At 41.0% G+C, this 24,981-nt stretch overlaps 1 protein-coding gene across 3 annotated transcripts in view; it reads right to left on the bottom strand.

Annotated features, from left to right (window-relative positions):
- lrp1b (LDL receptor related protein 1B) overlaps positions 1 to 24,981 on the bottom strand; it is a 351,436-nt gene that overhangs the window by 178,311 nt on the left and 148,144 nt on the right. For all 3 annotated transcript variants that reach the window (XM_023950578.1, XM_023950576.1, XM_023950577.1), the window contains exons 3-7: positions 16,326 to 16,445; positions 15,786 to 15,914; positions 11,853 to 12,110; positions 11,190 to 11,352; positions 314 to 536 (exon numbers count right to left, since the gene is read on the bottom strand). In XM_023950578.1, the coding sequence (XP_023806346.1) occupies positions 314 to 536; positions 11,190 to 11,352; positions 11,853 to 12,110; positions 15,786 to 15,914; positions 16,326 to 16,445 (893 nt within the window). The remainder of the gene's footprint in view (positions 1 to 313; positions 537 to 11,189; positions 11,353 to 11,852; positions 12,111 to 15,785; positions 15,915 to 16,325; positions 16,446 to 24,981) is intronic.

Raw genomic sequence — 24,981 nt, 5'->3', positions numbered from 1 at the left:
ATATAATTGGTGATTAAAGGCCTTAAAGGTGCATTTAGAACAGGGACCATTCATACACTCAAGACATTTCCTCCATGTCACTCAGCCTCTCCTATTAAATACAGCATCAAGGCTCCAAAAGACCTTTTCTTTGAGAGTAAAGAATTGATGAGGACAGCAGACCTTTAATGCAACACCTGTTCAGCAGCACTAATTGGGAAAATTGACCAAGTTGTCTGATCTGAGACAGTCAACATGTGGGTCTCATGGACATTTATCCACAAAGTTGTCTTACATCAGAGGCCATAAAAAAGAAATCCCAGCAAAAACTTACTTGGCTCCCATGGGCAATGGTGTGCCGGTTCTTTCCTTGGTAATCCACTACGTCGATGTAATCCAGGTAGGCATCAGCCCAATACACCAGCTTCTTGATGACATCCAGTGCCACAGCTGTGGGCTGTTCAATCCTGTGGTCCACCAGCCGCGTCCGGTTGGTGCCGTCCATGTTGCAGCGCTCGATCTTGGCAGCATTCCCGTAATCAGTGAAGAACATCATTCTGCAGAAAGTGAGAACGATGGAAGGTCATCAAGCATGTTGTCTTTTGCTAGTAGTTACTTTGCGTTCATGTATAAACACCTGAGGAAACACCTTATGAAGTATTTTGGAATGTTCAACTCCACAGAAGTACGCCATGGCCCCCCCACTGTAACAGTCTACACAGGCTTGCCTGGCTTCTGATGAAAACAGGCCAAGTACTATTTCATTATTTATTCAAAGCAGTTCTAAACTATTATAAGTTGCAGGACACTGAATTTTACCTCAGGGCAGCTTTTACAAAAGTAGCACCACTGCTGAGTTTTTCTGCTGATATCCTCTTGATACAGCACATTTTTGGGAGAAATCAACCAAACTTTAACATTTGCATAAAAAAAGCATTTCTGTATTTCATCATCTTTTCATAATTCAACAGATCCTTTTCTTTGTAAGATCTGAATAATGATGAAAATGTTCTCAATTTAAAGGCAACATTTGCGTTTTTGTTTATATGTCAGTCTTAGTCCACATGTTGTAAACGCCTTAAATGCTTTGAGGCGTCAACAAAAGTTATTCAATGGGAAATCTCTTCACCATTACGTGATTGATTTTATTAAAATATGTCATCATTTCTGTTTAGTTAATTTCAAAACCACAATTGTATCAATTTTAAACACAGAATGTTGTTAATGATTAGCTTTGAGGTTTAAACCTCTAGTTTAACTTATAAACACCTAAGGTTTTATGATTTGTATATTTATGTAAAGAAAAATTGTTGTTGTTTGTTTTTTGTGTTTATTCTCTCGTGTTTTTGCTTCAGACAGATTTGGACGACGGTCCAAATATAACAACTGTACAGTAAACAAGGAGAGAAACAAAAGAAAATCAAAATATTTTCCACACATGTAATTATAGCAGCATTCAGTGCTTTTGGTTCACTGAGGAAATGTAAAAGACACATTTCCTTAAACATTTGCACCTTCAAAGAAGGAAAACATGATTGACAATGTGTGATGCACAGAGGAGCCAAAGCACTTAGAGCCTAAAAAACATTAGGCATTATTGAAAATTATTTCACAGGCTAAGGCAGCATCTGTAACCCATGGAAAGCAAGTGTTAAAGTGTGTTTTCTTATAGAATATGAACTAGAAATACCCAATAGTACTTAAAACTAGAATTTTAAATTATTTTACAGTTACAAAAGGGGTTATGAAATGTTTGACACACTAGGTGTATATTTAAATAAACCCCTTTCGTAATTTGGGCTAAACTTTATTCACCTTACCCATATCTGTAACGGGGGGGGGGGGGGTGAAGGGCAATTAAAGAGGAGGGGGGGTAGAATCGCGAAGCAGCATAAGGCAACAAGTTGCTGGATGTTTACAATTATTACATTCAGGTTTATAAGTAATATAAATGCCAAAAACAAACAAACACACAAATATACCTGCGGGTTCCAAAAATTCCCACATACAAAACATGTCAACATGTACACAATACAACTGATGCTCACATGCATGTTCACACACACATACTTATGCATTCGGACCGACCTATGTGAAATATTTCATTTAATCACTCAAACTATTTCTGTAAAGGAGAGAGAGCACCTGTGCACGAGTGGATCTTTATGTTCTTCTAAAGTGGATGATGGAATGTAAAAAGAAGGAGGGAGAGAGCCCAGCCATCCCCACACCAAGACCAGGCCAAGATCTCCCACCCAGAATGTTTTCCGGCTCACGCTGCACTTCTAGCTGCTGATTACCTGGATCAGGTGTGTTTAGTCAGTCCGAATAAAGAGATAATGAGTAAGCAAATTTATGAAAAACTTGATGAAAGTAGTGAGAAGAGAACTGGCAAACAGGCAGGGTGGTAGATCTTGAGAACCAGAATTAGGCAGTTCTGGCTAAGAGGAAGGAAAAAAGGCTTGCAACATTTATGAATTTGGGAATCACTCTTAATTTTTTTTCCCCCTAAAGCAAATCCATCTTGAAGTTATTCCCTCATGCATGCTGAAAAAAAACATTAAATGGTTGAAGAAGGGTCAAGTGCATGGATATCTTTTTAGGGTTAAAATGTTAAAATATGCTGAACTGCCATGAAAATCAGTTAGGCTGACAAATGTAAACATTTTAAAACATTTTACTTCTAAAATAAAAGAAAAAAGCATGCATATAGTACATACACTAACCTAGGTAAAATAACAGAAAAGCGATACCTTATTACTATATTTCTTTCTCTCCTTCACTTATACATGGGTTTTAAAGGCCTTTAAAGATTTAACATTTAAATGGGTTAAATGTTGCTTTAATGGCTGAAGGCTTTTTACAGTAACAGTCTCATTCACACATGCACACACACTGATGGCGGTTTCACTGCCAAACACTGGTAACAACCTATAATCATCAGGAGCAATGTGGGGTTCAGTGTCTTGCCCAAGGACACTTCAACACATGGACGGGCAAGACGGGAGCTGGACCTATGGTCTCCCAGTCAGAGGTCAACCGCTCTTTCTGTGCACCATGGCCGCCAAAGGAGCTATGGGAATTGCTTGCTTGTTGCTTTCATGAAACATCTTTGCTCTTGTTTTCAAAGTAGCTTCAGTAGTTTGAAGTTTTAGTAAAGCACAAGTTATAATAGATATTTTCAAACTACTGTGATAGACAGAATGTTGGAGCTTTACAGCATAGAAAAATGTATGTGGAAGTTTAAGATCCCTCTCCAGGATTCATGAAATTATTTGATCAAATTGTGCTTTCTCATTACAAAGATCCTAACTTTGTGGAATGAAAATCTAGTAGCTTTCTGGATCAGCCTGTGACTAACCATTCTTTGTGAAATAAAAGAAAACATCCCTCCCTGTTTTTCCTCATGGTTTTTTGTTTGTTCACAATTATAAGCCAGAAATTGCTTTGTTGATATCTCTGAAGATAAATGTAATCTGAGCTCCAAAAGGTGAGCAACTACCGTCAACTAAGAGTTTCCCCAGAGATTTATGACCAGTTTATTCAAAGAGACTGTCGGCCTACAGAGTTCACTGATTTTTCTGACTCCTCTGCAGCAAAATGGTAAAAAATATTTCCTCTGTCAATTTAGGATTAGTGAATCTAAACTAAATGCTGCATCACAAGCATCTATGGATAAGAACACTCAATCAAGAGGCTTACTGATGACATGTTGATCACATAAAAAAATTGTGCCATCATTGAAATCTTTTTTTTTCCATTGTAAGACTTCCGGTGGAAGAAAAAAAACAAATGTTGAGTCCAATCCTTAGAAGACATGGAGCGAGTCAAACAAGAATAAAAATGGATTGCCAAACCAGGACATAGCCTATAAAAATGTTCCGTGTGCTGTGCTGCTATTTTACACCCCTCTCATTTCTTTTGTTTTCACTCCATTGCTTCAGGCTGACAGGCTTCTCTCAGGCCCACTTTCATCAGAAACAGGTGAAACCGTTTTCTCACCAATTAGAGTCGGGAGGAGTCCTCGGCAAACTATAGTGTCTTACAAAGTCAATCGCTGCAGCAACCTGCAAACCCAGCTCTGCAGGGGCTTTATCTGAAGACTGATCAGGTGTGATTACAGCCCAATCACTGGTAAACCGTGTTCGACTTGCATCAGACAGAGACAACACAGGGAGCCAGCTTAAACAGAACCGCTTAGCAAGCCAAATATTTGCCATTGAAGCCACCAAAGACCTTTTTTTTAGACAATGCACCTACTTTAAGTACGGGGAGGCGAGTGACCAAAACAGCTAATTATTTTTCTTTGGCTCAATTATAAACATACATTGGATTATTTAAAGCAAAATTTCAAGCTACTATGCTTCAACCACCAGATTCATTATCTAATGCAGTGTTTTTCAACCAGTGTGCCGCAGCACACTAGTGTGCAGTGGGAGATGGTCAAGTGTGCCGTGGGAAATTGCCCTCATTAACTGATCTAAAAACATTAACCATCTCCAGGAAATCAGCTCTGTGTTCATCCAAACAGGCCCTGATAAAACACTGAGTAGTTAGGAATATAAAAGATCATACTTTTGTTTTTCTTAGTGTTTATTTGATTCTATTAAAGACATTTTTATAAGAATGACGGTCCCGCTCTTTAGCCGTAACTTCAGCTGTTTCCTTAAAAAAGTCCCGCCCCTTTAACTGTCTCCACCAATCATTCTTGAAGGCTTAATCACATGTCATCAGTCTGACCAATCAGAAGTGGTTAAAGTCTTAACTTCCTTGTTCCAATTTAGCTCAAAAAGTCTCTCAGTTCTAACAAAAATACCAGCCAAAGCTCGTCTTTAGAGGTGTAGTTTTCCACAGAGTCCGGTGTCAGACCGTGGAACAAGTGAACAAAACAATGAAGCTCAGAGACACTAGTCTTTCTGCCCTTTTGCGGCAGTTTTCACACTACATCTCCTATGATGCATTGGTTAAAGCGACAGCGCCTCAGCGTACAATGAGTCTTCCTTGTTAAACGTCTTGAAACCACAACGAACACACAGTTTGTACATTTTCTAACTTAACTTTTATTATATCTTTTAGAAAAAACAGCTGCAACTTCCTGCTTTTTCTGCCACAATTATCACAAAAATGCACGTCAGATTGCGGGGGGGGGGGCTGTAGATCAGAACAGACTATGAGTTTCTGCTTCTTTTTTTTTGGGATGCTGGTGTGCCGCGGGATTTTTGTCAAGGTTAAAGTGTGCCGTGGCTCAAAAAAGGTTGAAAAACACTGGTCTAATGTGTTGAGTTGGATGGCCAACAGTGTGTTGCCTCAAACGTCTGTGTTGAGATGAAGAAAAAGTTTTACTGCAGCAGATTTAGGACAGACAGGCGGACATAATTAGGACTTTGGTTCATACCCAACTTTTTGTCAACCTGCTGTACAGGAACCTCCAAAATCTTTTTAAGAAAGTAACTGAGTTAACATTGTTCTGAGTCAGCTGCCTGTCCACATTTCATGGAATAAAAGAGTAAAAGAATAATTCCTGGAGTCTGCCAGCCATATGCTTTAAATTTTACCCTTTCATTGTTCTCCAGCGCTTCCTGTAACCTTCCAAGACCAGAACCATGTCTCAGAAAACACTGCAGGGCACAATATTCTGCTCAGGATTTGTTTTTTTTTTTTTTTTTTTTTTTTTTTTTACTTGTCCTGTCCAACAGCTAGGCAGGCAGATGAGAGCTGAGGGCCTCTTGTGTTGGAAATATTTTACTTTAACAAGAGGGGTTATTAATCTTCAGACAAACCAAAGGTATGTCTGAATAAACCCCTTTTGTAATTGAGGCCAAACTTTATTCATTTCAATCATGTTTGAAAATCTTTGGTGTTGGACCGGACGGAAAAGGAAAGAAGGGAAGAAGAGAGAGGGATGTTAGAGAGGGGGGGGTGATAGTGAGAGGGGGGGGGGGGGTAAGACCATGAAGCAGCATAGAGCAGACAGGTTTACTGGTTGTTTATCATTACGGTACGGTTAAAATGTAGTACAAAAAGGGCGGGGCCTGTTCGCACACACTCAAATGTTATCAACACACCTGCTAGCTGCAAAAAATGTTCACATGTCAACATGTACACAAAACAGATAGTGTTCACGAACGCATACCTATGCCTTTAAACCAACTAGTGTGAAATCTTTCATTCATTCAATCATGCAAACTATTAGTGCAAAGGTGAGCTAACACCTGTGCTCAGGTGAGTGTTTATGTTCTTCTGGAATGTGAAAAGAAGGAGGAGGAGCGCCCAGCCACCCCCACACCCAGACCCCCGCCGCAGCAGCAGCGGCAGCCGGAATTCCCCCAACGCCACACGGGAACAGGCAAGGAACAACCGCCCCCCGGGCGACCAAGACCGCCACGCAGGCCAGGGCCAGCAGGACCGCGGCGAGGCCCCCAGAGCCAGAGAGCAGGGAGGCGCGGAGGGAAAGAGAGCTCCGCCCCAGCCCAGCCAGGAAAGCAGCCCCCCCGCCGCGCCGGAAGAGCCCAACGCAGGGCCCCACCAGAGAAGGACGCCCACAGCCCCAGACGAACACCCCACCACCACCCAGGAGTTCCGGGCATCCCCTCCCCCCAACCCCAGGTACGAGCCAGGACCCCCCAAGGGAGACCCGCTCCGCACTCCAGGCAGCCACCCACCCGGCCCACGGTTGGTCCAGGGAGGAGCAAGGCAGGGGTCCGCCGCCCCCGCCCAGGAGGGGGGAACCCCGGGGAAAAAAGGGTGGCCCACAAGGGGTGTTATAAAAATGGCCCGACCAGGCTCGGCCACTGTTGGAAGTTTGGCGGGGCCCAGCGCTCAGGGGCAAGGACCAGGACCCACCCCCCAGGGACACGAACACCCCCTGCTCAGGTGTAATATGAACCCCCCACCGTGCGGAGAGAGCACCGCCGGGCCCAGGGAGCCGGCACCCAGGGGACACGGCCGCCGTCGCCAAGGGGCCCGCACCCCCCACCAGGGAAGGGGTAGGGGACAGATGGACCCAGGTCCCACCTTCCTTGCAAAATGTGTGTGCGTGTATGTGTGTTTGAGAGGGTGTGTGTGTGCATGTGTGTGTGTTTATGTTGGAATGTATATATTGAAGGGGGAGGGGTGTGTGTACTAAGGGGGGGTGCAGTTAAAATTGGCGAGTAGGGCACTAAGGGGACATCTCCTGATTACTCACAGTGATGTCCCCTCACCCTCCCCACCAAGGGGCCCTAAATATCTAAGGTGCGGTTAAAATTGGCGGGTAGGGTGCTAGGAGGACATCTGCTGCTTGCTTGCAGTGATGTCCAAGCACCCCCCCCTACCAAGGACCCTACATGTCTAAGGTGCAAATAAAACCGAAAGAGGGGAGGCCCATTCCATACGGCAACCACAGGAGGGGGGCCACTGCCAAGTAGCCCCCCCCCAAGGCGCATCGCAGGCTAGACCCCCCACCCCCTCACCCTAATATGAGTTTATATGAGGAAGGGGGTAAGTGGACAGCTGGTAGACTGTCCCCTGGTGGTCAAACAGCTGTCCCCCAGCCCCCCCCCAGCAAAAGGGCCAGGGCCACCCAGCCCAGGGGCCCCACCCCCGGAGGCGCCGACACCCCAGGCCCGGCACCACCTGCCCCACACAGAGAGAGAGGAGCCAGAAAGCGTCGCCCCCCCCGGAGCAAGCCCAGGCCCCCACCCCCAGACGCCGGCCTTAGAGGAGCTCTGGTCAGGCCTTGACGGGACCGAGGAGGCCAACCGGCCGAGGCAACCACCGATTGCCTCAGCGGAGACCCCGACCCGTTAGCCCCCCCCGACCCGTACCAATAATGGCCCCCCCTTCCCCCCCAGAACGCCCCCCCACAGGACAGGGCCGACAAGCCCCCCACCCCAGTCCCCGCAGCCGAAGCGGATGACACCCAGAGCGACCGGGGGCCAGAGAGGGTTGTCCCGTCCCGTCCCAGAGCCAGGGAAGGGCCGATCCCAGCCCCAGATGGGCAGCCCCCGAGCAGGGCCCCCGCCAACCCCCCCCCAGCACAGGCAAAGGGACCACCCCCCCAAGCCAAGCCAGACCACCACCCCACCACCCCACCACGCACCCCCACACCCAAGCCCAGAGGACCACGCAGCGGCCCAGCCCGCCCCACCCAGGCACCGGACCCGACCCCCCGACCAACGGAGCCCCCACCGCCCCCGCCAGGCACCGGAGGCCCCGACCCCCACCCCAAACCACGGCAGAAGGGCAAGGAGCAGCGACGACCAAGCCCCCCACCCCCTAAGTCATGGAGTCAACCACAGGAGACCAGAGAGACTGAATTCTTTCAAAGTTACTTGAGCTTTGGGCTCTGCTCAGGATTTTTGATGATAACCAATTAGGACATGAATATCTGGGTGGTGGAAACTTTCTTAAATAATTAACAGATGTACAGCAACTCTGTGTCATTCCATTCCCCTAGGGATGCTACGATCACCATTTTGAAGTCGATTGCAAATACAGATTATAAAACTCAGTTGGCCAATCACAGATTCTGCTCAAAGGCTCTGAACACATTTACTCATGAAAATGGTGTGTACAATATAAATTTGCCACATGAACTTTCTAAAAGGACTAAAAACACCTATAGTTACACATAAGCTGATACCAGGTAAGCGGTTGTTGGTCATAATGCTGTTGAGCACCAGTGGCACCAGTGAACCTTGGCTTCCAGCTTTATCATTTTAAGTCCTGTATATTTCAGTTCACCTCACAATGTCATCCATTTTAGAGCAAGGCTTGAGAATCCATGCAGAGTTATAGTTAAATCTAGGTGACACGTATCACTGTAACACACCCGTCTTTTTGGGAGGGGGTGTTGGACACCATGGTCTCAAAGGCAGCCCCCATGCTGTCCACCTGAATCATGTGTGTTTCCCCAATTAGACTCTACAAAGGCGAGTTTTCTGGATCACATGACAATCTCTGGCCCTCAATGCCTAGAGTTTGACTGCCATGATTCAGAGCCTAACTTCTCTAAGCAAAGTCACCACATGCGGTAAAGTGACAACACTTCACACACCCCCTATTTACATTTTGCCCATATTGCATGGATGAAAATTGGGTCATACATGAATATACATGGAAAAGTGTGAAAAAAATGTGGTCTTTAAGTGAAATTTTCACAGATGTATCACGAATGAACCACGTTAAAACTACAGAAGAAGTTTGAAACAACGCAAAGAAAATGCAAACCATCATAGAACATGAACTGTGCGTAAATTCTTTACTTTTTAAATGCAATTTATTATTGATTTGTGCGTCAATTACATTATTTTAACGTGATATGTACACCGTGTATGCGATATAAAAGGCAAACATTGGTGGTCCATGCGTTCAAGGTCCATTAGACATACGTGGAATTGACGTGGAAAGACACAAATCTGCATCTCGCAAAAATCATGCACAATTGCGCAAGATTTACATAATGCTTGCATATGAACTAAGTAAAATACTCATATACTACATAATTTGCAACAGATTTTGAACAGTTCAAAACCAAATTCACGTATAGACCCGTCGGCCGAAACCCTCGACTGACATCTGTGCACGAACGCAAGAAACACCCATGAATTACGTATATCAGGCATGTATCACCAAAGGGCAAAATGCCATATGTGGAAAATGCGCAAAATGTACGTAGTGGCTGCGTGACACGGCCTTAACACAACACTAAATGCTGGAAAAAAAATTCTACTCAAAAACATCAAGAATCCAATACAACAGAAGTCCCACAATGCACCTTGCCCACTCATAACACTGAGTAGGGTCTATAAAATACTATAAATAAATGTAAAAAGATGGATGGATAGATAGATAGATAGATAGATAGATAGATAGATAGATAGATAGATAGATAGATAGATAGATAGATAGATAGATAGATAGATAGATAGATAAGATAGATAGATAGATAGATAGATAGATAGATAGATAGATAGATAGATAGATAGATAGATAGATAGATAGATAGATAGATAGATAGATAGATAGATAGATAGATAGATAGATAGATAGATAGATAGATAGATAGATAGATAGATAGATAGATCTTTATTGTCACTGTCTACTTGGACAATGAAATTGGAGTAGTCATCATTTCAGTGCAAAAAGAAATTTAACAAAGTATAATATAAAACTTGCCAATATGTACAAAGGAAATGTGCAAATATAAAAAAAAATTCGGTAATAACCTGCAGAGTGATATGTACGGATATAAACATGTCATGTCTGCAAAAACAGCATGGAGGTAGGCAAGTGTTGACAAGTTTCCATGGGATAAATCCTTAAATAAGCAGATATGCATATACTTATATACATATGCACATAGATAAACATGTACATTGGCATGTGCTGTGGCATTTTGGAGTTGAGCATGGTCATTACCTTGGGAAAGAAGCTATTTTTGAGTCTGTTTGTTTTAGTTCTGATGCCTCTGTAGCGCCTCCAGAGGGCAACAGGTTGAACAAGTCTGAGCCAGAGTGTGAGCTGTCCTTGATGATGTTTTGAGCCCTGCTGAGGCATGATTTTAGTCATTGGTTTTCAAAATGAAGAAACTCTTGGCAACTTCACAGACTACCTTTATGTACAGCTAACTTGTTTAGCTAAATGAAGAACACGTGTTTATCCTGCGCTTCTGGTGTATTTCCAATTTTAGACAATAGAAAACTGTTTCTTATTTAATGAATTGTATTTATTTGCGCTTTTCCAGACACACTTAAAGCGCTACAGTGTCCATTATTCATTCGCTCCTCATTCATACTTGGTGATGGTAACTACTGTTGTAGCCACATCTGTCCTGGGGCAGACTGACAGAGGCGTGGCTTCCAGTTTGCGTGTACTCTGACCATGACCGGGACATTCATGCACATTCACACACCAGTGGAGCTGCACTGGAGGCAGGAAGGGTGAAGTGTCTTGCCCAAGGACACAACGACAGTTGGCTGGAGGGAGCGGGGATCGAACCGCCGACCCTTCGATCATTGGAAGACCTGCTAAACCACCTGAGCCACTGCCGTTTGTAATTTTTGTAGTTCAAAGACGCTTCCAAAAAAAACTAAAACTGATCCCAATCAACGACCAATTGATCAGGGCATTCTTAATACATACACAATTAATGTTTTTAAAAATGGTAATATTTTTGCAAAGCTGAGAATTTCACTGAAGGCGGTGTATCTAGTCAGGACATCACTCACCCCTTAACAGGATCCAAGGCTAATCCTTTGGGATTCAGCAGATCTAACTGTACGATGGTGACACACGTTATCCCAGTGCGGTCACAGGCAAATATCTTGTTGGTGACACGGTCAACAAAGTAATAGTTTCCTGTCAGCCAGTCGATGGCCATCTGCTCCACATCTGCAAAGGAGAAATGTAGAAGACAAATTTACGTACTGATTCCCAAATCCTTCCAACCACTAAATGTGACTCATCTCTTCACGTCTGTAAATACACACTCCTCTGAAAATCAATAATGACTTCAGTTGACAGAAGAGATTTTGCCAGTTTTGTTTCAACACTGCTCTGTTGTGTATTAAAGCACTCTTTTCCTTACAACAGCATCCCCGTCATATAAAAATGGATATGAACTGCAGTGGTGCATGTGACAATTTCACCACAGAGAATCCAGCACAACCGCATGGTACACATGTACTTAAACATCATAGAATGTCTAAGAAAATGGGGCATTCAGTAAAGAAGAATCACATTTTATGAGCTCTGGGTGACTCGAGGTGTGCTTTAGCTGAAAAGCTTTTTTACTTTTTTTTTTATGAAGATCAGAGCTGCTAACTGAGCAGACAGTGAAATAAATGTATAACAGAATGCAAAATAAGGAGGAAGAACTGAAATAAACATACTTTGCAAACTGTGTTGTGTCCTTATTTCTTGTTCCCGTGTGAATCTACGTAGATTCCTTGTTACGGCGCAGCGCAGTTGCCCAGAGGACTCTGTAGACAAGGACCAGCAGACACTTTCCTGGCTGTGCAGGAAATCCAATGCAAGTATTCCTTCTGCACTCAGAGACCTCAGGGGCTGAAGACCTGTCCCATTTAGATGGGTGATGACAATACGATCTGGGCCACCAATGAGAAGCAGCGGATAACTGTCACCGGGATCTGCAGTAGATGGAAAAATAGAACAACTTATTTATACTTTAGATACATTTGAAGGAAGACTTTCTCTGAAAGCATCAAGGGATGCATCACTCCTTCTCCTCAAGTAATAATTTACTAAACAAACCCAATGAAAAGACTTTCACAGAGTGACCATATGTTTTATGTGTCAATAGATTTGATGCTTCCTCCCAAAGAGAAATGATCCCTTTGGGAGAGCCCAAGAGGATTTTTTTGAACTAATACTATACCATACAGTCAACCTTTAGAGCTTTGAAGTGGATTATGATGTTAATTCATTCATAAAAATTAACCCCAAAGCGGTATTTTGATCTATTCACACATTTGAGAATTCCTCTAAAAACCTGCCCTCTCAGCTGCAGCCCCTCCCAGTGCACAAAAACGAATGACCCCGTGACCCCAAGCAGGTTTAAAAATGATACGTTTGCTTATATACTTTTACAGAACAGATTACAAAAACCTTAGCAAGAATTTGTTTTTGCAAACACGTTATTTAATGAAAACCACATTAATTATAATGTGGTTTTCTTGAAAGTTTTATTACATATAAAATATGACTATTAGAGTTGAAGATGCCTATCAGGACATAAACAGGCAAATTTGTGTTTTAAAAGGAGTATTTGATGCATAGGTAGTCAGATAGATTATTAATCCCAAAGGGAAATTATAGGATCTGCTGTTAAACACATACAAGATAAAAAAGATAAAATAAAATTATAAGATCATAAAAGTAAAGATTTAGAAATATAAATAATACCTATGAGTTAAAAAATAAATCCCTTAAATATATAGTAGAAGAAAAGCAGATGTGCAACCACTGGTGAGCAGTTGCACAAAAACAAAATATTTGGTCAAATAATATTAACCAAAACTGATCAAAATGTCAATTTTAGAACTACAGTGTCCATTATCTTTTTCCTAATATAAATTATGGCGACTCCTATCGATAATAATGATTTGCGAATAAGAACCCGATATAAGATAAATACATAGATTAATGTGGGGTGGTCTTGGTGCAGAGGTAGGGCGGTCAACCCCTTGATTGGAAAATCGCAGGCTTGATGACTGCCTTCCCCACCACTGTGTTGAAGTGTACTTGGGCAAAACACTGAACCCCACGTTGCTCCTGGTGGTTATAATTTGGCGCCAGTGTTTGGCAGTGGAGCCGCCATCAGTGTGTGAATGTGTGTGTGAATATGTGTGTGCATGGGTGAGAGGAAGTGTGACTGTAAAGTGCTTTGGGCCTTCTAAGAAGGTACAGAAGTGCTTTATAAATATTGTTAATTTAATATGTATTTTGTAAGTTAATATTCAAATTAAGTGTGGCTTAAAATCACCAAATTTGAAGTAACATACTTATTAATTGAAACCTCAGGTTAACAGTTTGAATAAAATCTGTTTTTAACTGCCGATCAATAAATGTCAGCTGGTTTTCCAGGCAGTAACTGTTCAAACCAACAATTTAAACAGCGGAACACAAACATCAAGTCAGATAAGAGACTGGACTCCCTCTGAGCTCCATCCGCCACCCCGAACACGGCGGTGAAACTGAAATAAGCCACTTTATGGGTTTAATTGAGCGTGCACATTCTCTGACATCAGGTTCACCCTCTTAAAAGGGCCCTTATTTATCCCAATGTTCTTCACAAGTTCAAGTCAAGGGCTGCCCACCTAATATGGGCAATAAATCAGAATGGCTGGTCACATAAGTGCTAGTTCATGACTCAAACACAATGGAGGAAGGATGCAGGGGGTTTTACCCTAACCTGTTGATTTTCATCCACTTGGGTTTTCACTCAATCTAATAATATTAGACATTTTCCCATCAAAACAGAAATATGATTCTAACATGAAAAGCTCAATGTTTGCCAAAATAAATTGAAAAAACGTTCAACTGCTTTCAATCTCCTGAAAACTAGGCTTCCTAGCATGTCTTTTTTCTGAGTTTTTGCAAAACTTAGGCATTTATAGATTCATGGCAGTGCACTCTAAAGAAAACTGAGCAGGTCAGATTGGTTTATGTTTTTTTAATCAAAACAATATTTGTTTTGGAAAATTGTCACCAGTACAGAAGCAAATCCTGAAGCCTTTAACTGCTGTAACATTTGGTAAAAAGCAAACACTGCATTTGAGCACAAACACCATCTTTGTAAATGTCAAGAACACAACTAGGATGCTTATGATTTGGGCTTATTTAGCCTCTGCAGGCCCTGGATAGTTTCCTCAAGCCTTTGCTGACTGTGGACAGAGGCAGAACTCTGATAATGAAAGTCATTACCAGAGTTCTGCACAGCTCGGGTCACAGCAGGTGCACAACCTTCCATAGTGGACTGCAGAGCGCAGTAGAAACCTGTCAAACTAATTACTACCATCTCTAACCTATTAAGTCTGTCAGAAAGGAAATACCTTCATGCAAGGTGGTGAGGTGGGATGTAAAACAGAGGAGGACTGCAGAATGTTCTTGAAGTCTGGTCCAATTTGGATCATGCATTTGGTCAATACCAGCCCTCTGGTCTGATTTCAAAGAATTGAGAAAACAAATGTTTTTGAAACTCCCACCTGATGTCAAGACCTCAGGATGTTCAGTTTTAAGAAAGCTAATTTAAAGCAAATCCCCCAACACTTCAATGAACTTACTCAATAGACATTATTGTTAGACACGTTTTCTTCTTATGATTTGTTTAGTAAATATTATCAATGATTTTACAAATCCGTTTTTCATGATTGTCTTCAAAAGAATGTGGTCAAAACCTCCAACTGATACATGTAGAATCACATGTACAGTTTGCAACATGAAAACTCTTGAAATACACAATATTTAACATCTCAATCAATATTTGAACCGCTAGACAGAAAAAAACGTTCAGATTGAAAGAAAAAAACCTGAATTTTATCTTCAAACGTTCTCCCAACACATTAATATGTTTTCCACGCTTTGGTCCTGCTCATCTTTTGGTCTCCATCACAAATTTATATTCATGAGCTTTTACAGCTAATGGTAACACCATAGTTAGGCTCCCACCATCATCACTGTCAGCTAAATGAATATTAATGCAGGTGAGATTTGGGCTCAGTTAAGTTTATGGGTAATGATATTCAGTTTATTCCTGGTAGGACACGAGTCACACTGATTAAAAGCCACCGTCTTTTCCCCATCAAGGTGCATTTGGCCTTCAGCTGTTTTCAAAGACATCCACCTCACTGGTTGGCTCCACCCAGGTCTAGTTAACTACTCTTTTCACACAGCTGACAAAGCTGCAAAACACAACACCTTCTTGGGTTGTTTAATTTTCCCAATAAGTGGATTGTTTGTCTCCTGGGAACAACTTTGCCACAGAAGCTGCACCACACAAAAACATAAATCAGGCTGAAGCCGGGCATTGTCTTCGTACAAAATACTTGAGACGGCACCCACTTAATATCTCATGCTCATTAATTTTATCATTATCCTGGCCTGACCACATCTACCCTGTCCCATGTGTGTGATGGATGTGGGCACTGCCAAACCGCATTAATCTTGTCCTTCCAATTCTAATGAACGCAAGGCTGTCGGTGAGCAGGAATTCCTCTTTGGCTGTGCAAAACTGTGCTGTTTATTATTAGAAGTGAGACGGACGTGCGGATTATTTTGCTCTGCCGTGAAATCGTTGCGCTCACCTTGTTTGGCTTTGCAAGATCTCCCGTCAGGTTGCAGGATGTATCCCTCTGTGCAGCTGCATCTGTATGACCCATAGGTGTTCGTGCACGTTTGGCTGCATGCACCGTACGTGGCACATTCATCATGATCTTATGGAAAAAGGAAGAGAGTCATTCGTAACAAATTAGGTGTGCTCAAACATGACCCAAATACATAAAATATACTTAATATGGCCTTGCTCCAGCACCTCAGGCATAATTACTTTTGTAACCAATAATCCTTTTGGGGTTGCAGTGCCCTGTAACCTTCTTATATCTTTGCTTTAGGGTATGTTCATAGACCTGACAGGCCCAAGAAGCTGTAAAAACACACCAAAAAGTGGTGTGGAATATCCATATGAGCATTTATGTGAGCCGGTGGTAAAGCAGCAGGCGTTGGCCCAGCTTGAGGACGTATTTATCTGATAGCAGTCTGAGAATGGAGGAAAGGAAACATTGGGGGCGAAAGGGGGGAAGGAGGTCCAAAGCAGGAGGCCCCCACCAGAACCATTAAATCTTTACCTCTGCAGCTCGTTCCGTCCTCTCCGACCTCGAAACCATCGGCGCAGAAACAGAAGGTGCCGTTTCTTGTCATGACACAGCCGTAGCGACACCGGAGCTCGTGGCAGGCTGACAGGAGCTCTGCAGGGGAAGGAGAAAGACTGTGGAAAAAGCTCTGCAAGGAAAGGTGGAACACAACATCACTTTTTGATTTGCTTTTTCTCGCTACGCCTCTCAACTGCTTCGTTTTCACTACAAACATCCCAGTTGACTGTCAGAGGCTGCTCCGAGACAACAATCTACAATTATAAAACACGGAAATGAATTTAGCGATTTCAGTTTATTCTGTTAAAGAATCAATACAGGAAAATACAGAAGAGCTTGCCATCATAAAATGGTAAACTGTAATAAAAATTTTATTCCAGAAGAGGTTTTTGCATCCTGAAGTCACAGTTTTTACCAATTCCTTTTAAAGTGTCACCAGCAGCAGTCTCAAACTTAACCAACAACTTTTTGCTAAACCCTCAAATGGCAAAACTGACTGACAACACAAGACAGCCCTCAGGAAATGTCATTCTTGTCATTTCTCATGTATCTTTCAGAAAATTGCAATGGGGAGTGGGGATCTGTTAGAAACATCTAATTGTGGCATAATAAATATTCAGCAAAATGAATGAATGGCAAAGATGAAAGAATAATCACCAAAACAAAGCTTTTAGGGTGCAAAGATTGAAAAGCGGCACTGCTTATCTCTGGTGAATCGCTCCCGTTTTTCTCTCCTTTTTTAAAATACAATGACGAAACTCTGCAACAGTCATTTCTTGACAGGCTGTATTTACAGACTGCTGCACACTGAGAAACGAATGAAAAGATTTAGATATCATTCCGTTCTAAATGGGAGTCTTTGCTCGTGGTTTTTCACAGTTAGAATTACATTAGTTTATAGAACACTTTCCAATGATTCCTGAATTTAGACATCTTTTTTTTTACTCTTTTATTCCAGTTTCAAAAGTTCTTTCCAGCAAACTGACAGATGAATAGTGCTTTGTGAATGTGTGGGAGAATGATCCATAAAATCTGCTGCTTTCAGAGATACTAAGATGCTGCCTGATAATGATAGCAATGATTTAATTATCTGCCTGAAATCTATTAATGTTGGTCACTGCTAGTCACGTGAAAAGTTTGTACCCCCTCCAATCTGTTTAATGAATTCTAAGAATATGTGCCAAAACAAAAGACACTAAAATATATGTTTTTATTAAACATAAATAATCTGCAATTGATCCAGCAACTAAGTGTTATATAAAAACACAGCCTCTCTAACCCTTTCTCTCCAAGCTGGGGTCCTCTACCAGAGGCCTGGGAGCTTGAGGGTCCTGCAGTATCTTAGCTGTTCCTAGATCTTCTGTGTTTTATCATCTGCTTCCTACCCCAAACGGCCGTGGTGCAGTTTTTATATTGCTAAATAATTTGCAATATTTTCAACCACATTTTTTTTGTACTCTTTAGGTTGAAGTATTCTATACTGCATCAGCAGTTTGCCCATAATGTGTCAAATCATACTTGTTCTGATATTGCACAAGAACCGAAACGTTGACTGGATTACTCTGATTTTTAAACCAGACATGGGATTAAATAACAGGTTCTACCAACCTTCTTCTTTGGTAATTAAACTATAACTCAATGTCAGTTTGATCAAGTTCATGGCTGAAATGATCCTGAATAGAGGCTGTGCTGAATGGTGAAAAGCGCCGTTATTCATATTAAGACATGCAGGTCGCAAAGCAAATTCACTGTAGCTATAAATAGCCTTGGAGAGAGCTTTGATGGGGAAAAAAATGGAAGAAGTTTTCTTGTCTTCGCTCTTCAAGGTCTTCAGACAGCATTTGACTGACAGAGAGTTGAATGTAAAATGACACAGCTTTCACTTTTGTAGCAAAGTATTTTTTGAGGCGATGGACAGCACGTAAACGCACACGTGTGCTGAGGGAGTTTACACGCCCGGCAGCCTTTGGACCAGTTGGCTTTGACAGAAACTAATACTTATCGTTGGCTCCTGGAGGGAAACTGATGTTTTTTAGCAGCGAAGAACGACGCCTGATGCACTTAAAAAAGGAAGCGAGAGCAAAATATTTCTGAAGAATCCGTCGCTTTCTGTTCTGCTCACAAAGGATATGTGTTTTGGATTAATCATGTCGTGCCGACTCCCCACCAGCTTTAAAAAGTGTGATTGTCAGGCGGAGCTTTTTCTACACAATGGAGGCATTTTTTCTTTAATAGACAAGTGCAATATCACACAATAATCACTCTGATTAATGATGAGTGACAATGAGCAGCAGGCAAGGCAGAAAACAGGATCCCATGCACTTCAATCAAAAATAAAGGCGTTTCATCCTTCAAAAAAAAAAAAAAAGGAAAATCATCTCGATCAGACCAAAAACAGAGACGTTTAAATGATTTGTTTATTCCAGTATGAGCAAACAGTTTTGCTCATACTTGAATAACTGTTTTCCTTTTTTAGTCAAATTGAAGGCCTCTCTCTTTTTTTGAAATAAATGAACTGTTTATCCCCATGAATAATGGAAGATTTTGAGACATGGCTCTGCATGTTGCCTCAATTGAATGGAAATAAAAATAGAAGTCTGTTTGCTGCTGAGCTTCTCCTGCTGGGCCATTACAAGCATGCAAACAACCCTTCAACAGTTTGAGGAAAATCATATTTCTCCAATTTTGGCTTCTCTTCACTGGCTGAGTGTTAAAAGCAGAATACATTTCTAAATTCCTTTGCGAACATGTGACGCTCTATAAAGGAGCATCTCAGCTTTTTCCCAAAGACCAAACAGAGCTCTTCATTTCCACTCCGCAGGATTACTAGCTCCTCTATGGAACCACCTCCCCACTGCAGTTAGAGAAGCACCTCCACCATGGACCGAAAGAGCTGCTCCGTTAAAAACAGCATTTTTAACGTGTTCTCCCATCATGTTTCTGATGAAGGAGGAAATATCTAAATAAAGTTGAGCCTAAAATTGCATTTCTAGTATTTCTTGATTCAAATCTGGATGAATTAGGAGCAGACGGTATAAAGAGCTTTTATAACACAGAAGAAATGCTAGGCGGGCCACAAGCTTCCTGCTAAGAGTTCTCAGCAAGAGGAAAGGGGGCGGGGTTGCTCTGTGTGAGGTCCCACTCGCCACTCAAAGGCAAATTTCCGGTGACTATTGCCACTCTGCAGAAACTATGTCCTTGAGAACGACAACATTCTTTTTCTTTTTTCAGTTTTGGCCATAAATGTTGTTATCGTTATTATCAAAATCCTTATTTTAATGATTATTATTGTAATGATTAAAAACATTGACACTGATGAATGGAATCTCTGCTACACAGAAAGTAACAAAAAAAAACTAAATAAAATAAGTTCAGACCTTATCTCTTGTCCTTTTAATGGAGATAACATACGTATTTTGTCTTGGAACAGATGTTTCAGTGTTTTTGTTTGTCGCATTTCTCTGTTAAAACGTTCTGACGATCTGAACTGCTTTAGACAATCTCAAAGGATTTAACCCCCAAAAAAAGTTATTATTGGTGAAGACCATTCATTCATGTCACCTCCCCATCCCAACACTATTTATAGACTGATTTATGAATAAGATTACAGTAAATTAAGATAACATTTTTAAAAACCTGTTATAGTTCTATCTGAAGGTTGGTGTAACCCTTGTGCTATCCTAGGCACTTTAACGTTGGGAGTTGGGTCATCTAGACCCACTAGACAGTGCGCTAAACGTTTTTTCTTTAATGATTTGTGATCTTCACTGGTGTCCATGGATTACATGAAATCTTTCCACCTTTATCCACCTTTGTCATGGTAGGGAGAACACGTCAATGTAAGGGGGGGGTCATCTAAGATAGCACAAGGGTTAAGTGGAAAAAGTTGCTGTTTTCACCTGAAATCTTTTGTTAAAAAGTTCCTCCTTCTTTGCTGGAAAATCTTTGACGTCCTGTCTGTTCCAGTTTGCCTGACCTCCGTTTGAATTCGCTTTGCTGATCATAGGAAGAAAAATAAGATCGCTGAGAACACTGCAGATTTTTATTTTTTTTTTAGTTTTGTTTTTGTCTTTGCATGCAGGCAGCATTTTCTTTTATCTTTTAAATATTTTAGACCCGCTGAGATGCCCAGGATGTTTTTTACCCGGGGGATTTAAGAGGAAGCCGCAGTGTAAGGTGGACACCGCTTGGAGTAAAGTAGAAGAGAAAAATGTGTAGGCTACTATAGATTCTTTAAAAGATACCATTTATCTTATTTTAATAAACTGCAAAAAGTTGCATTGATTACATTTTTTATAAAATATATCAGCAAACAGAAACATTTGAGTAATGAAAAAAAGAGCAGGCAATAAATATGCAGACAGTTAGAAATGTACGGCGCTGACAAACATTTAGGCACCGCTGTATCTTGCACGCACCTTCAGTTGAAAAAATGCTGACTATATAAGGGACCAGCACATTTAATCACTTCACACTGAAAGCTTGCTTAGTAAACGTTGCAGGATTCCTTAATGGAGGTTTTAGAGACAATGCAGTTTAGCACAAAACACGTTGTCAAACTTTCTTTGTTTGGCTCTAAAGTACTTTAATTAAACTAATAATTATGCAATTAATATTTTGCCACTTACAAACCGAATGAGCATGGAGCTTTGAAAGGTATTGTATTCCTATAGAAACTGATTAAGTGCTGATCAGAAGCCTCGCTGCAGTGTTTGTTCGATCCACAGCTGAATACGAAGCATAATTGCACCTGCAGCAGCCGCACTGCCTTTGTTTTAGTCAACGACATCGAGTTTGAGGCTCAGCAGCTGTTGCCAACAAGGAAAACTGCATGAATGCCATCGTGATACAAGAGCACTTTAACTGATCTAAGCTATTTAACAAAAAACTGAAAAAAAGAATCTAAAGTTGTATATGAAGCAAACATTTGAGTAGATTTCTTGTTCTTTGCTGATTGCTTAGAGTCAGACTGTACTTGAGCATTCATGGCTGTGTGGAACAATGTCAAGTCATGCAAAAAATAAATAAATAAAAGACTTGAACAGCTGGGGAAAGGGGCAGAATAGAAATGACCGGGGTTTCTGTCACCTCGGAAAGTCGGGCCAGGAAATGGTTCTACATTGTTACTGCCATCATTCAAGAGAATTAGCATGTGAATGTTCCTGTTCAAACCCGCTTCCTCTGACTGTTCCTAATGCAGGAAAAGGAACTGGAGTGCATGTTAAGAAATAAAGGAAATCTAATGTTTGACTTTGTGACATTTTCGCGCTGTAGCCGCCTGCTAACTAACTGCTAAGCAACACACGGTGGTTGAATCAGCACGCAGACGGGGAGACAGGCTGGGAAACACAACGGGCCGGTACCGGTCTGTGGGTCAGTGTGAACAGTTGTTTTATTTTGTGAGTCAATCCCCAGGGTGGTACGTGGTGACCTGCTGGACGCTTACGTCAATGGCACACAGCCTGTTTTTCAAGCTATGTTTTTAAGGATTTTTGGTATAATTTTACCTATAAAGATACTCCACAGGGATCTGCATCCAGCTGCTATTGACGAATAAATTTTTTAGAAAATATACAGTATAAAAGAAATAATGCTATTTTTTTTATACTTGCTTCTAACCAAAGAGATACTTATGCACACAGTAAACACATGTGACACATTGACTCCATTAGATATGATGATTGTCAAACAGAGTTTGATGTTCGAAAGGGAGTGGAAAGAAGCTAATTTATATAATCCCACCCCTATAATCTTTTACTTAACTGGATTTTTGCAACTATGTAAACAAAAGTTAATACATTTTCAATCCCAGTTTTGATTGAGTTTGCAGCTGTATTGGTATGACCAATGCTAGGAGTGAAATGGTCCTTAAATCAGTATACTAAATATGCATTTAGAGCTTTAAAGGGTTCTGGAGTAACATGGAGGAATCTTTCTGCCATTATTCTAAGTAAAACACTAACTGTTTTGAGCTCAAAACTTGAAATTTTGTACTTGAAATAGAAAAAATACACTTGAAACTCAAAAACATTCAATTAAAAAAAATTCGTACTTGAAAGAATTTCTCAGTCTCCTATCCTGCTCAAACCTGATCCAGTCTACAAGCTGATTGGAAGAATTTCTGACCAACTAGCATCAACCGTCATGTCCATGTCTGTGATTGGCCGGCTGTTGTTGGTTTTGTTTGCAAGTATTTTGAGTTTAAAAGTTCATTTTTCTGTCTCAGGTGCATAATAATTTTTCGTGCACACAAAATTTGTTACATTTTACGCTCCAACCAGTGAGTGTTGCGCTTGGAATAATGGCACAAAAATAACTTCATAGAGTAAAATCTTCTGCACTCTGAAGTGTTCAGTTTGATATATTCTTTGTTTCCCCGTGTGAAAATGTAAAATATTTGTTTATATTTGTTTACGCAGGTTTCTTCTTTTACCCCTCTGTTGTAAATTGTCCCCAATGCGTCTGGAGGATTTACATTAAAGCATAGTTCATTTAAAAAGTTTAATCAATAAGTTGTGGAAGATTCTTAATACTCGACTTTAAAGACTCTTTCATCTTAGACTAAGTTTAAATATTTTGTTCATGTTGTCTTATTCTCGGAAGTCTTTAGTATAAAGTCAAGCTGCTGCTCTCAAAGTGGCTAATTTTCAGTCTTTTCTGCTGAGGCGGACAGTTTTCTTGAAGCCGTTCTGCACGTTTCACAGGAGTAAAAGGCACTTGAAACTTCAGTTTGGGCTTGGAAGTTGAGCAGCTTCATTTTGTTGACCTGATTACATTATGAGTCGATGGTTTCGTCTGCTCCCGCTCTGTTTTCCATGTTTCACTGTGTGTTTGCTAAATGTTTAATGCAGCCCAAACACAGCGCCATTCGTTCTGATGGATTTATTCCACTGAGAGTTGAAAGTTGTCTTTTATCTGCCTGGTACTTCACAATTCTTTCTTACTTTTGATTTTCGGTAATGAACAGTTCTTCTTGCTAAAAGATCAATGCTGTAAATGTATAAATTGTGTTTTCTGGCAGCTTGGGTCAATGGTAAGAAAACCAAAGGTCTGACAACTTAATAAAATCAACATCTTTAGATACTTAGGGTAAAAATTAAAGTCTTATTAAAAAAAGGATTTTCTTCAAAACTATACAGACTAACATTTTTTTTGTTAAGGATGTTCACCATTTTCTTTATGGAACATTATTCCTCCTAAAAGGAATCAAATTCAGGCTTTTAGGAGTTGGACCCAAGCTGTTTTTAAAATTGCTGAGCAATCAACGATTAGATCTGTTCTTTAGAAAGAAATCTGCAGAAAGATCCACATTTTTTTGTCAATGTTTAGAAAAAGGAGCTAAAGGTGCAATAAGCAAAGAACTCGGCTTTTGCTTAAGGCTACCCTAAAGGGTAACACAAAGCATGGCTCACTGCAACCCAACACTTTTACCAAGTATGACAAATAACACAGACACACACACTCTCCACTCATTTCAAACCTCTGTATTTACAGTATTTTGACATTTTTTTTCTCCAAGTTGTATCCTAATTCTGTTTATAAATCCCAAAAAGTTTAGAAAATGACAAAAGAAATGTTGATTATTTTGTCCTGGTAGTGGATCCTCGTTGGATTTACAGTATTTCCTCCATATAAATGTAGTTAAACACTTAAAAAAAATAAACCTGCAGATTTAGCCCAGACTCAGCTTAACTGAAGGTTCTTAGACACTATCATTACTTAAAGGACAATCTGTACTACTAAAGCCTTAGCCCCAACCACCCTTATGAGTGAATACAGGCTGTCGGTCTGTAGGCCAAAAATCCTGTACGGGGCACGCAAGTGGTCCACACAAAATTTTTAGGTAGTAAACCACTCGTTGAACCTGTAGAGCGAAAATGTTCAAGTAGATTTTTGTCTGCGAGCAGATGACAGGTCACAGTGAACACTTTGGCTAAATTCACACCGACTGCATCGACTTGTGCTTAGAGGCAGCTTTCAATGAAAAGTCTATGTAAACGCGCATCACCCGAGTTTGGGGCTTACACTCACGTGTCGCTACGCAAGTTTTTAAGTCTGATTCCGGGCTATAAGTGCAAAATGGAACTGTACTGGTGATTATGTCGGTGGTTTGTGTGAGTCAGCTGGTGCGGGCGCCAGCTCATCTCAATAAGTCACGGTTTGTGACTATGTTGTCATAAAACAGACAAAACTTTCAGAAGACTTTTCTTTTCTTATGTACATGAAAACTATTAGTACTCTAACTGAGTTTGACCGTGTATACGTGGAACATCATGTTGTTTTGATAGACATGTTTGAATTGTTTGAGATGAATCTGTTGAATTGGTGAACATGCATATTCCTTGAAAACAAAAATTACCTGTTATGATTTTTATTGATTGAATTACATTTGGTCCTGTTCATACAGGTGAGTTTTATTTATTTTTTTCCACCAGTGGGATTCACCTTCCATCGTTGATGGTGAGCTACACGGAGCAGAACCAGACAAAGTGAACACTTCATCTTACTGACGTGGTATGACACTATTTTCGTCCACACTGCAATGATAGCAACAAGAATTGGAGCTCGTAACTGACTACTCATTCCATAAACCTTGTACCTCAATACCCATATTGATCCATATCAAATCAAT

This window comes from Oryzias latipes, chromosome 21, assembly GCF_002234675.1.
Source record: "Oryzias latipes chromosome 21, ASM223467v1".
Lineage (NCBI taxonomy): Eukaryota > Metazoa > Chordata > Actinopteri > Beloniformes > Adrianichthyidae > Oryzias > Oryzias latipes.
The sequence above is the reverse complement of the archived record's forward strand: the minus strand, read 5'-3'. Positions and strand labels throughout refer to the sequence as shown.